Genomic DNA, 15,146 nt, shown 5'->3' on the forward strand with positions numbered 1-15,146 from the left:
TAAAAAAATAAATAAACTATAGTAATGGATGAGAGTGCAAAGGCTTGTAATTACACAACGATCCCTGTTTAATGTGGAGCAGAATAAGGCCGTTTCAGGCTTAACTTCGACAAATAAAAAATCATTTTTGAGTGTTTGCCTTGGATTCAAATGAGCTCTTTTGTGTTTAGAACAATATATACTAATTTTTAAAGTATCAAATTGAATTTTTGTTCAATAAAAATCTTTCAAATGCGACTGTAGCTTTTTTTTCCCCAAAACTGTCTTCAAAATAAGGGTGCGTTTTATAATCCAAAAAATACGGTATATGTAATCTTTCACAGCTCATTTGGATGGCATTCCATATCATTGATCTAGCTATAGTAATAAAAGCTAATATGAGATTTAAAATGCAGAACTCAGCTGATCATGGTACAAAATGAGGGATAACAAATGTGATTCATATTTCAAAACACAAGGTGAACATAATCCAAACACCAAATCTAGCTGCAAATTTAAATATCCTCAAAACTACTTCTGTTATGAATAGTACAAAGGTGTGTGTGTGAGTGTACAAAAAAATCAATATCAAATTCTTTCCATCACTTAAAAACATTAAATTCATTAGAATAAAATTCTCTGTCACTGATCTAGCTGGATTGATGGAAGCCGACATAGTTCAAAACTGCAGTACTCAACTGATCACGGTAAAGTACTTGTTGTCCATCGTGGGCAAATATGTTTCATTAAGTGGCCAAATAAAATAACTATTTATCTAGGTATAAACATTAACAAAAAAACAACAATGAATAATTTATTATTTAAGGCTTATAATGTGGGTGAGAAACATTTAATGAAATGTGAATAAATTTTAAATCTGAGTAAAACCTGCTCGTTGTCTATTTATTAAAAATACAATAAAGTTCAACAATAATACATTCACTTAGCTTTTAAAAACACACACAACTTTCAAAGTGTACATAATAATAATAATAAAAAAAACATACAAAACACATCCACTGTATACATGTTTAAATTATAGCAAATTATACAGCGCAAGTTATAACCCAAACAGTAAATTTTACTGAGTAGCAGTTCTAGTATTTTACCTGTGTCATCACTTTCTTGCTTATTTGTATGGTCATGAAACAAGCTTGAAGATAGTGGTGAATGACCAAATGTTTTTTTGAATTGCCCAGCCTTACTCTTCTTCTCTAAAGGATATTAAAACAATTCTGAATTTAATTCTGTAGGCAAATGATAATACTTCTCATAAAACCAAACAATTACTTTAATACACCCTATTAAGCCTGGTAAAAAATATTTAATTTCTCTCATGTTTTTAGTAAAATTGTATGGATGGTTGATTTTTTTAAATATATAACAAGAAACTCATTCTTAAACAACATAAACTCACAAAGGGGGTTGTACAATCATGAAAGGCCCTGTTTTAGTAATCAGACAAATTATACAGTTTGCACTAAAGTTTAACAGCGAGAAAAAATGTTTTCAATTGAATTGTATTTCTCCTTCAAACGGATAAAAACACGATAACAGCATACAACCGCTTATTTAATTTCCAACTTTGTCCCACTCTTATATGACAGAACATTTGATTCACATAATATTTGAACATTAAGACACATTATGTCATAAAAAATCCCACTTTTCTATAGATGTATGAAAAAATTGAGAGAAAAAAAAGAATAAGAATTTCAGTGTGATAAACAAGTGAAGATACAATTATTTTATTTACCGTTTTTTTAGTAGTTCCATGTTTCATAATGGGAAACATACAATTGGTGGTGTGCCGATTCGTTTTTTTAGTAGTTCCATGTTTCATGGTGGGAAACATACAATTGGTGGTGTGCCGATTCGTTTTTTTTAGCAGTTCCATGTTTCATGGTGGGAAGCATACAATTGGTGGTGTGCCGATTCTATGAAACATGGAACTACTAAAAAAACGAATTGGCACACCACCAATTGTATGTTTCCCACTATGAAACATGGAACTACTAAAAAAAATGTGGGAAACATACAATTGGTGGTGTGCCGATTCGTTTTTTTAGTAGTTCCATGTTTCTTAGTGGGAAACATACAATTGGTGGTGTGCCGATTCTATTTTTTTTAGCAGTTCCGTGTTTCATGGTGGGAAACAAGGTTTTATAAATACTACCATGCAAATTATATGCAGCACTGATGTGATGCACTGTTTTACACTGCTATAAAAAGGCCAATTTTTATTTTTTTATTAATTATGAATGTAGATATAAAATGTTTTTTTTGGCCAAGCGTGGCTCCAGAATTCTAGATCTTTCATGTGTTTTATTAATGTATTTACTAAATAATATACTGATTTAGCTTTAAAAAAAATTGTTGCGAGACACTTTTTTAAAATATACATTAAAATACTTGATGAATATGCAGGAATGGGCTGCAACTGCCTGTTTTAGAGAAACACAATGTAGGGGATGATGTTTCATAAGTCATCTTCAAGTCAGTCTGTGTAATCTGTTGCAGGTCTTTTATAGTATCCTGGTTGGTTGTGTTGTGACTGGTGGAATGGCTGCATGTGGATTCAACCAAAGGTAGCCATAGGTTGCTCAACTCTAGTCCTAAATATCTGTTTAATGAAGGCTTCATTGTATTAATATAGAAAGATTCTTTAATTTTTCTTGACTTCCAAAATTTGTGTTTATTTTGTGTCCAGTTGACAGTGTGTTCTGCAATTGCTGAATTTTGGTTTTTCACAAGTCTTGTGTTGTCTTTGTGTTCTTTTATTCTTGTCCTGAGTTGTCTTCCCATTTCTCCAATGTATGTTTCATTGCAAGAACATGGAATTTCATAGATTACATTTTTTTGTGTTTTTCATAAGTAGGTTTCTGTTTGTTTTTCACTAGATATCACTGTCTTGTAAGATTTCCACCAGACATCTATGGCTACCACTAGTTGAATCCACACACAGCCGTTCTACTGGGAAAATCATGGTCATGAATGAATGATGTATTTGTGAAACGTACAATTGTCTTGTTTTTCCTCAATTCAGTAATCATGGAGTTTCAACAAGTATCGACAGAATCAAATATAAATTATATAAAGTTACAGCATTCAGATATCACTACAGCCACTTTAAACCTTCCCATAATATTCTGAAAAGTTGAATAAACATCAGATTATGTACCTATTATGAATAACTCAAAATATTTACTTACTTTTTCTCTGTCCTTTGTATACTTGGGTTTTCTTCCGCTTCTTATCTTCCACTGAAATTGATATGCATATAAAATCTTCCTTACATTATCGAGTTCTTTTGGCAAGTCAAAATGCACCTCCCCACCTTCAACTTAGTGTCTATTCAGTGTATATTTTATATACAGTACAAATGTAAGGATGTGCATTTGAGTTTACTTATATGTTAGAGCAATAATTACTTCAAAATAATACTCATCTTTTTGATAGATTGTTAAGGTAGAGTACTCATGATAAAATTTGGTTGAATGGACAGCAACTACATGCTGTAAAACCATAAGTTTAGAGGAAGACATTCTGAAAGTCTTGCACCTTTCATCTTTAGGTCAGTGTGTATGGTGTTGTCAGTTTTTATATAGTATTCTAGTGGACTGTGGAGGGCTTGTTATGATTGGTTGGTTTATCCTTGTTTCTGATTGGTAGAAAGACGTCCTGTAGATTCAACCAATGGTAGCCACAGGTTACTCACCTCTAATCTGGAATCTCTGTTTAGTGAAGGTTTTTTTGTGTTAACCCTTTCAGTATGGGTATCCTTTACTGCACATGACACAAGGTTTTAGTGTCTTACATTCAAAATTTTATTAAACTACTTTTTGTTTATGTTATACAAATTAGAATAGCATAACATCTTAGCTAATAATCCATATTTTATTAGTATAAAAGTTTTAAGTTCTTAATTCTAAAAGGAAATATATAAAAAAATCCTGAATTTCCACTAGAGTAACGCATTTCGAAAATGTACGAAATTAAACGTAAAATGCTCTATAAAAGCATTATTGCTCAAACAGACCATAATTTTTAGGCCTTCAATTTTGTTTTGTTAGAGCTATGAAAAAGAAAATTAGACCCCTTCTGCCACATCCTCTCTTTCACAATAGGTTGATAGTTCTCTCTTACGTTTCATTATATATTATTTATAACCAATAGAAAGTCAAGGTTTTCATCTATCAAATGGTGTATTGTATAAAGTTGTATTCTGAACAGAATACTGTTAATTTCACTCACAGTACAAGATTCATTCCCCTGGGAAAGTTAACAACTAGCTTGGAAGAACTTGTACTGGCTTTTGTCGCATTGTTAGAAAGCCAGGAAAATTTTGAGAGGTAAGTGAATTTGTCTACCTTTTGCATGTTATTAGTCTATATTCTTTGGTATATATTATTTAATTAAATAAAAATTGTTTACTGCTTTACTATAATCACTAAAAAAAAAAAAGAAATCAGGCTTAACTGTCCTCGCAATTGAGGGCAAGAAAAAAGAAGATTGTGTAAGTACTTTATTTCTTGTTTTTCATATCTATTCTTTATTTATTATAAAATTAAAAGTATGGATCTTTTTAAGTTATTTAAGACTAGATTAGGTAAAATATGTAATAATAATAATAATAATATAATTAAAATGGTTTACGCAAGCAGCTCGTGGGTAATGTAATTTGATAGCATAATGTGAGCAGCATGTTCCCCAAGTGATTTACCACTTTTATGGTGGGAATAGCAGTTAGACACGGTTAGAAGGGCAATAAAACATTAAAATTTAATTATAAATAGATGTATAATGTTACGAACTTAGAAATACTTAGGATAAATGAATGTAGTTTCAGGTTACAATTTGAAGTCATTTTAGAAAGAAAGGTTAATTTCGATTTTTTTTGGTGGTTACGAGGTGGGTCGAATTGACCAATACCATTTTGAGATAGGGTAGAGAAAATAACAAAATCACTTTGCACTCAGACTAGTTAAAAAAAAGAATTGATATTTTCACGGACAAATTTCAATAAAAATACTTCATTAAAAAATCTGATTTTTTTTGTGTGCAAAAGGCTTCTAATGTTTACTATAAGTCTACAAAATTTTTTAAAGATACACTGAAAATATTAAGTTATTAGTATGTAAACTATAATGAGGTTGGTCCCAGGGAATGAGCCCATGTCAAAAGAGTTAATGTAAAAGGATTCTTTAATTATTCTTCTCTTCTAAAATTTGTCTGATTCTAGTTCTTTTCCAGTATATTTTGTGTCCAGTTGACATGGTGTGTTCTGCAATGACTGAATTTTGTGTTTTCATGAGTCTTGTACTGTATGTTCTTTTAACCTTACCGCGAGTCTTCTTCCCGTGCAGATAGGAGCCAACTACAATGAACTTGGACATCCACAATCCCAGTAAAAAATGTCAACTCAGATTGAGGAATGAGTAACTTGTAAACTTTGGAAAATCTAGGCATTGATATAAACAAGAAAAATTAAGGACTGGACACCAATATCATGTCTTCTTAGGCCCTACAATCAACCCTGGAAGAATTAGAATGACTCTCTCACTACTCCCAGACCAACTAAACTCTGATAGCCCAAGAACTAAGTTCCAAGTCCTGAGGATATGTGGGAGATGGAAACCCTACAGGTTGGGTAGATAATAGTGGTGAAGATGTGAACTGAATGACTAATCCTGACTCAAGGACTTGTAGTGCTCCTGGATCTGTAGCTAAAGTACCACACGTCCAGAAATTCTCGGAGCCAAGCCCCCACAGATGCCAAAGGCATACAATAATCAATGATATCACTGACAGCTATCTGACGGAGCAGCAGAACCCTTGGGTACCAATGAACTGAGGGGCTGATGTTAGATTAACTACCGATATGGCCGTCTCCAGCCATTATTAGATTAACTACAAATTCTGCCTTAGAATCCCCTAAATTTGAGGAGCAGGTGTATCATTTGAGAGTCGAAATTTGCTTCCACCTGGCAGTAGGAGACTAAATCACAAAGTTCCAACAGCCGTGTCTGATAAGGCATAACTGTCCTTTCATGTAACTGAGAAGTAATAAACCTCTCTGGTTGGAGAGAAAACTAAATATTTGCTCCAAGACCTTTCAGCCATCAAGTAAAGAGCAGGCTCAAGAACAACTGGGGAAAAACCCAAAACATCACACTCTCGATGAACCAACTGAAGAAAACAAAATCAAAGACAGTTTATCCCAAAGTGGCTTTTTTTTTCTTTCCCCATTTAAAAAATCTGTTGATTGTATCAACATTTAGTCAGGTAAGTTTGTTTTGTTAGGGCAAAGCAATGTTGGGCTTTCTGCTGTGTCCACCATAGAGAACCAAACCCAAAATTCCAGTGTTAAAAGTCTGCAAACTCACATTGTCCCACAGCGGGACTGAAAAGCCAACAGACTAAAAGAAGGTGCAGGAAAAATTCAATCTAAATTCTCTATAGAATGTCAAAGATCTCCCTCAATTGCAGCCTCAGAGCTTCCCGGAGGAGCACCACAGAATCAAATATATGTCTCCATCTCACTATGGATAAGATCATTGAAAGTCTCAAACGAAAATGAACTAAATCAACAATGTAACACAGAGAACACTCAAAGTATCTCCGAACAATCGTAGCACTGGAAAACCCCTTAGTGAGGCTTTCTCGAGAAAAACTGGTAACATTATCTGAATGAAGTGCTTATATACAGTACCAAGATAAAGGGTGCATTGATGTAGATGGAGAGTGTCATTAGACAAATATTGCCAAGAACAACTAAGTGGTGTATAAAAGACAGGAGCACGTGAAAAAATAATCAGACCAATACTTAGATGGGCAAAGGAAGAAACCCTTGGCAGTCAATTACTAGCTGCAAGTGTGAAAGGAGGTAAGTAGGTTTTGGAATTCAACTTTATAACCCAGTAGAAAATGTAGCTAGGAGTATGTGATGTCATAAATCATAAACACTTAAAATGAATAAAATCCACTGATTGATTAGCTGGGTACCCTCAATATTATCAAAATTTTTGTCAATAATATTCCTTGACAAAAAAATTAAAGCATTTCAAAATATTTTTTCTCATTAACTGTTAAGCCCAAAGGAATTTTTTCACACATAAGTTGCACCAAAACACTTTGCTATTTATAATATAAATCTTAAATTAAAAATATAAGTAAGTATGCTTACATTGCATGTGAGGGGGCTCTAGCCTATACCCCACCATCTGACACCAGCCCACAGGGAAAAGGTCAGGGCTTTCACAATCACACCATTGATCATAGGTGTCATCCCAGCCACTGAAGTGAATTCTCAGTAGTCTTCCGACCACATTAGCTACGGTTCCCACACACACCAACCGTGGCTCCATCAAATCTACAGCTTCTAGATACATTCCTTTCTTAAAGCCATGGGGAGGGATGTCCTGAAGAAAAACATGATGTAAGTTTGACTTGAAAACTTGCAAGATTATCTTTAGTTATTTTCTCATATAAAGTTTGCACTTGCCTGAATACAGTTTATCTGACAGATTTATTAAATTTAAGATAACAAAAACTCTACTCAAAGAGAGAAAGTTAGTACATGGGTTTTGAAATAATCTGATAAACCGCAAAAGAGTCAATGAAGGAATCATTTCAAAGATGTGTCTATTGAGTGTTTTTGTTATGAAAACATGAAAATTATATTGAATAAGTGAATACTAGAATTTAACAAAATCCACCAAGGTCACTGCCAAACAAGTTCTATTTAAAATTTTATGATCCCAAAATAAATCAAAAGTTCTGGGCCTATTATGGTGCAATACCTTAGATTAAAGATAAAACAACAATTAAATAATCTGAAAAGCAATATGTTTGTTTAATGTTAACAATATGCAAATAAATCACTAATTATAATAGGCCTATTCCCTTTGTCACTCTGTCAAGAAAGCTTTCACACCCCTTTTTTGGTAATGCTCAACAATTTACATCATCGCTTAGTAACAAAATTATCACCCGATTGTTCTTAGGGCAACTATGGCGTTTATGTTGAATGCTCAATATTCATGTTGATTTGTTAGAAAAGTTTGTTTCTTATTCTTTATTTTTTTATAACTTCAATGATATAACAGCAAAATAGTCTAATTCAGAAGTTTATGACATTGAGTTGTAGCCAAAAGCAAAATAAAATTTACCAAGTAGTGTTTCAGCTAAGCCTTACATTACATTTATGTTATAAATTAGACTACAAATAGGCCTAATATTACTAATGTTATAGTCAGTGTTTAAAAAGTTTTAAGTGGTGAACAAATGTTCTTTTGGTATTTTAACACATTATCTACTTGGCCTTAAAACATAAATAAAAATAAACGTTTATTACTACCAAATATCTTTTACCCTTCCTACAGTCGAATGAGTTGAAAATTTGTCGACATGTTCGCACTATGTTTTCTACTTCCTGACCTAGAATACAGTGAAAAGGCTCAAGAGTGCTATTTATGTCTCTTTCAGAGTGCACACGTACTTTTGTTCACAATAATATTCCATTTCTCTGCATAGTTTTACTAAAAATGTGGTGATTAAAGAATTTCTTCGAGACTGATGAAATAAGTGAAGAGTAGGTGCATTGTGGAGGTACAAATTAGTTTTAGTTAAATTCTATAATTTTAGTTAATCATTCGAGAATGGTTTCCTGTCATTTTTAATGGGCTGTTATACTAGTATCAAAACTTACAACAGAAGCAAAGACACAATGCATTATACAGGAATTTCAATATGAGACAGTTAAGTAACTGTACATCACACTAACTAGTGAATAACAGTACACCTAATACTTTATGAAATAACGCAGGATTACTTAACCAAGAAGTCTCTCTAAAGTTTACATGACAAACCACTTTGCTATTTATCAAAAATGTATCACTAATCTTTAAAAAAAAAAGTCCAACTTCTTAAAATTGATAATTCTACAGCTGATAAAAATCACATCTAGTTTGACTATGTTAATACTCATAAGGGCTACTTATGTAGTTATATATTATAAACTGAGCTTGGAAATTAGTAGAATTTGATAATCAATTAATTGTCGGAATCACTGATTGATTACATTCAACTGATTAATTATTCTCAAATGAGACCTGGATAGTTGAAATAATAAAAAACAGTAATAATCAGAAACACTAATTTTGATGAGTTGATTATTTTTTTTATGTGACATTAATTGAGTTAATCTCCTAGCTGTAACGGCAGATAAAATTAATTTACCTCTTACATATACTTAAATTTTCTAGAAGTTTACTGATTTATAACTTTGTAAAAAAATAAAAAGAATTAAAAAATCTGTTTCTATCAACACATTACATTTTTACTCAGCTCTATAGTTTGATTTTGTCAAACAACAACAATAAGAGAAATATGAGTTTATTTCAAATTTCTTACCTTTTTAAAAAGAGCAACAGGGGCTGCAGTTGATTTTGTCTGCTTGAGATATTCAAACCATCTGAACTCTCCTTTATGTCCTATATTAACAAGTCACAAGAGAATAGATACACAGAAAACACCAGGGTTCCTAACACTATCAGCTAACTAATTTAAGACCTTTTTAAGACCAAGCTAAACACAAATTTAAGATCTGTACACATGTATTTGTATGCTATTTATTGGATCACATAATACTGCAAGAGGAATATTAATGAAAAATACATTATCATTGAGAATCCACTCATTTATTATGTTGAATTTTGCTTCGACTTCTAACAAGCCAGTGAAATTTCAAAACTCCAAAAAATCATCAAGCAGAAAATGTATTAAGCACAGTAGGCCTAGACCCTCCATTTGTATTAGCAGCATTGTACATGTCTATCAAAATGAGCTAAACTCGATTTAGTGCTCCCAATTTCATGTAGGCCTAGATAGAATGAATGCAAAGTTTTGTTATGCTGTTAAGCATAGGTGCAGTGTGGAACAAACCAAAGTTATGAAGAAGATACAGCATCAATATCTACAGAAATTAAACTTGAGACCCTTTTAAGAGTTCAGAAACCAAAACCTGTGAATTTAAGACTTTTTTTAGGCCTTAAAAAAACATAACATCAATTTAAGAAATTTTAAGGACTGCTATGGACCCTGAATACAGAAAGCACACATCTCAGAGAGAAATATATGGAGAGTTTAAATTCAAAATGGCTTATTTGTTAGTTTTTGATATGTATGGCTGAAGTATAAACAAATAATAATGTATATCTTTAAATGTCATGAATATATAATATGATTTAACTCTTTTTCCTGTAATTAAGGTTGAAATGATATCTATAAATTTTCTTTGAATGGTTGTTTTGCCATGAAACCATGGAATTTATGTAAAATTGAATAAACAAATTTGACATAATAAAATGAATTACCTAATGTGATTTTAATACCTACTCACCCACTTAATTACCTTTTTTGGTTTTACATAATGTACTTAATCCTTAAGTTAATTACACCATGTCACAAGTACTTCATCAGCAAAAAAACTGCAAACCATGATAATTGTCTTAAATCTATCCAATCATTATTAAAAAAGGGAGGGTAAAAATTGGATATTACTTCAGCAAAACTATGAAAGCAGAGAAAAAAGGTCTTTATTAATATATAAAGACCTTGGTTTGACTTTCAAGCAGAGATACGCGAGGGCTATCTGTGCTAGCCATCCCTAATTTGGCAGTGACAGGCTAGAGAAAAAGCAGCTTGTCAACACCACCCACAGCTAACTCTTATGGAACTATTTTACCAATGAACAGTGGCAATGACTGCCAAATTATAACACCCCCATGACTGAAAGGGTGAGAATCTTCAGTGACAGGGATTCAAACCCGTGACTCGCATATTGCGAGTTGAACACCTGAACCACCAGGCCTTATTAATAAGTAATCACGCAGTCCTCTTTGATTACACTGAACTCTGTAATAATTTCTCTTTCTCTTGAATTGTATTTCATATCTATCTTTTCCATGCAACACAGGAATGCTTTTACGGGTAGGTTTAAAAATTAATTCTGGATCTCGTGGAATGCCAGCAACTAATGAGATCCAGTACTTATCAAATCTGCTACAAAACTCACCTCTTGGTGGTGTAAGTTCAATGTTGTTGAGTTCACAGAATCCTACGGGGAAGATGCATGGTGAGGAGGCATGATAACAGAACCAGTCAGATCCATTAGCTGCCATCATTCCATCAATACCAATCATTAAGTAGTTGTTTCTCAACACTTTGGTAACTGTGGCAACACAAATGGTGGACAAGTTCAAAGGGTCTATAGCTTCCAGTTTCATACCCTCCTTGAACTTTAAAACAGAAGAAAGCTTCCTAACCTGCAAAATATTTCAAATTATTTCCTATATAACTAGGATTCATATATGCAACATGAAAAACACAACAATTACAGAGAAGAGAAAACAAAATGTACAAGCAACCCAACTTCTCTTTTTTTCTTCTTCACAAACTAAATATCTCATAAACACAATATGTCATTCTGGTTAACAATCCATGAAGTATTTCATTTCAGTCACAGAAGATATAAAACGTAACTTTGATTGCCATACAATATTACACTGCTCTAATGTTGTTGTTATTTTATTTTAAGTTGGCAGACCATTCCACAATGGCATTACTGTTACTTTAAAACTGAACATGGATGATATACACTTTGTAGCTAGAAAAATGATTCTCCTCAAGACACTAAAAAAACCTTTTATATAATTTGTAATTACACCACTTCCTTCCACCATTTCCTCAAAAGTTAAGTCAGCTGAAAAGTTGTGGTCTAATATTTTAAAGTAATCCTTCCACAGGGTTACTTTGTTAAAATCTCAGACTTGAATGAACCATTCCATGATGTTTTATCATTACTTTAAAACCAGGCATGGAGTAACATATTAACTTACTGCTCAAAATAAAAATCTGTATTAGTTCCTGGTGCATTAAAAATTTCTTTGTCATTTATAATAAATTAAGATACTAAGATAAAAATGTAATTCAATTCTCTCACTGACTATAATGACAAGCAGCTTTTATACATACTCTGTAATAAAAAAGTTTACTTTCACACTAGTAATCATTAATTTCATCTCAATTTTTACAACTGAAAATGGTCAAGTTATTTCAAAACTTTATGTTTTAAGTCCAGCATATTACATAACAATGATCTTCTAAACTTTCTCTGACATAAAATATTGGGACAAAGTTTAAATACTGCTGGCACATTGAATTTCAAACATGTGTATATTATTCCTTGGCTGTTTGATAAACAATAGTCACGAAGAGTCACATACAAATGGATGAAGTATATGAGTGTTTATTCAGATATTTGAATCATGGTGTAATGATAGGAAATTGTTCATATGAGGGGAATGACTGCATCAATTATTCATTTCTTGCTACAAGAGCTTTTCCAACAAAGTGACATTAAATATACTTTTACAGGATTTTCATTGTTATCAGAAAAAGAGCAATTTCAAGTATTTCTGAAGTCCTTAACACTTTCCACATGGCCTTGGTTGAATCGACCAAATTTGTAACCATTTTGTACGTGTTACATTTTCCACATGGCCTTGGTTGAATTGACCAAATTTGTAACCATTTTGTACGTGTTACATTTTCCATACTATAACTATTAATACAGTACATGAATCTTCACATAATCTGGTAGACTTTCAGCAAACATTGCAAGACTTGTGCACAAATAAATTGTATTTTTTAATTAAGTATTTTCAATAAAAGTTTGTCTGTGAATATATCGAGTAGTTTTGTTTACTAGTCCAAGTGCAAAGTGATTTTCATGTTAAGATTAAAAATGTTTATTCATCTGAAAATTTTCACATTTTATTTGTGTAATCTCTAAAATCTCCTAAATAAGTAATTATAAAATGTAATTTTTCATACAACTTTGTATTTTATCTGTTATTTTCTCTACCCTAACTCTATGTATATGGTTGGTCAATTTGAGTAAAAATTGAAATAAATCTAAATTACCCTCTTTTCTTTCTAGAATTACTTCAAATTGCAATATGAAGCTTTAAACTCTTAACAGCATACATTTGTTCATACTTAAATTTCATTGTTTTATTGCCCTTTTAACCATGTCTAAATTAATATTCCAGCCACAAAATTTGTAAATCAATTGGTGAACAAGAGCTCATATTACCCTAACAAATTACATAATGCATGAGCTATTCTACATTTTACCTAATCTAACCTAAAAAGTTTCTAATTTTAACATTTTAGTTACTTTTATAATATTAAATAAATAATACATATGAAAAACAAGAAATAATGAACTTACCTTGGTCTTCTTAATGACACATAACCCTACTTTTTTTTTATACTACTGCACTAAATAATTTTTTATTTAATTAAATAATGTATCAAAGAACACAGAATAATAACATGCAAATTGCATACAAAGTTCCAAAGCTATAAATTTTTCTGGCTTTCTAGTTATCCAATAAGAGACATTAAATATTCAGCTAAGCTTGTCGTTTTGATTCCCGTTTGAATTAAGTCTGAACTGGATGTGAAATACACAATTCTCTGTACAGAAAACAATGTGATATAATACATCATTTGACAGATTAAAACCTTGACTTTCTATTGGTAATAAATAATATAGTATTAAACTTCATACAGAACAATTGGCAGTTTGTGAGAGAGAGGGTGTGACAGGCAGGCGTGGTATTGGGTCCAATTTTCAATGTAACTTGCTAAAACCTCCTGACATGTGCACAAAATGGTGCCCATTCTGAAAGAGTTAAACTCCTCTAAACTCCAAAAAATTTATGAATCATTCATTTATGTTACAGCTCTAACAGGCTTTAGCTATGTAAAACTGTACTGAGTATTTTTGAGGAGTGATTACCATATTACCACTCTTTCAAAATCCTAACAAGAGTTTTTATGATGCCTAAACATTTCTTAAATGTTCTACTATCACATTCTCAATACCACCATAAATGGACTCATGTTCATGACCAAGCACTACCATTATGTAGCACAGACTTTCCATACCTTCAGCTGTCTATTATTACTCCTTTTTCAAATTTTGAAATTCATAACATTTTATCTTTCACACACTTCTACACAACTAACATACATATATAGTTTGTGTCTGAATCTGTACTTACCAAGGTTCTCAGAGTTGCTGGATGAGCCACAATGCATGTTTAAGGGATGTTTGGATACTTTTGGTAACAAAGTATTTACACCACACATATACTTCATTATCAACTTATGCACAATAATAAAATAAAGAATCATTGTAAATATGATTCAATACTGTCCACTGTAACTGATGACTGACCAAATATAGACTAGACACTAAAAGAGAGGCTTCCAGCTCTGCAATAATTACAATAGGTTACAGATGTAGAGATCATTACCAAGAAGTGTAACCCACACATTAGTTTACACCCAACACTAACAGCTACATACCTTTAGATGAACTTACTGATATAAAAGTTGCTACAATGCAATACTTATGATGTAATTCTATTGAATTAGGATTCAAAGTTTAGGAATTAAGTTTCATGCTAATGCTGTACCGACATACTTTTATTTTGACCAACCACATATACTTTAAACAGCACTGATATTTTCATACTGACATACTTTTATTTTGACCAACCACATATACTTTAAACAGCAATGATATTTTCATACTGACATACTTTTATTTTGATCTGCCGTATTTTCATGCAAATAACCTGCAGACTATATGATAAATTAGTTTTCAAAAATGCCAACTGCAGGGTATACTTGTGTGCGGGTAATACTATTTTTTTCTATTGAAGAATGAAATCACCAATTTTCTATTCTGAATATTCGTTTATGTTGTTGTTGTTCAACACATGGAGCAATTAATCAATCAGCCATTTGTTATCAATCCTAGTTATTCTCTGGTCAAAGGACAAAGTATAAATATAAATACTTTTGACTGTATTTATCAGTATTTGAATAATTACAATTATGACTTAATTAATTGTTTACGTATTCCGAAGATAAGTAGGTTTCACTTTCAGTGTCCCATAGTATCTCCATAACCTTTAACCTGTGATTGGCTTAACCATGTGACATAACCACAGGGGATTGATTTAACTTATCAACGAGATACAAGCTTTTTTTTGTAAGTTTAAGCGTAATATATTTAATAACAGTTC

The 15,146-nt window shown here is 31.9% G+C and overlaps 1 protein-coding gene across 1 annotated transcript in view; it reads right to left on the minus strand.

The window, feature by feature from the left end:
* The window catches only part of LOC106470556 (polycomb protein Sfmbt-like), a gene marked incomplete at its 5' end in the record, with an annotated part of 23,747 nt that overhangs the window by 7,588 nt on the left and 1,013 nt on the right, over nucleotides 1-15,146 (minus strand). The window contains 5 exons of the mRNA XM_013931118.2: nucleotides 1,089-1,193; nucleotides 3,192-3,242; nucleotides 7,166-7,400; nucleotides 9,394-9,473; nucleotides 11,057-11,306. Of these exons, the coding sequence (XP_013786572.1) occupies nucleotides 1,089-1,193; nucleotides 3,192-3,242; nucleotides 7,166-7,400; nucleotides 9,394-9,473; nucleotides 11,057-11,306 (721 nt within the window). The remainder of the gene's footprint in view (nucleotides 1-1,088; nucleotides 1,194-3,191; nucleotides 3,243-7,165; nucleotides 7,401-9,393; nucleotides 9,474-11,056; nucleotides 11,307-15,146) is intronic.

The sequence above is a fragment of the Limulus polyphemus genome, unplaced genomic scaffold (assembly GCF_000517525.1).
Source record: "Limulus polyphemus unplaced genomic scaffold, Limulus_polyphemus-2.1.2 Scaffold4083, whole genome shotgun sequence".
In the NCBI taxonomy this organism is placed as follows: Eukaryota; Metazoa; Arthropoda; class Merostomata; order Xiphosura; family Limulidae; genus Limulus; species Limulus polyphemus.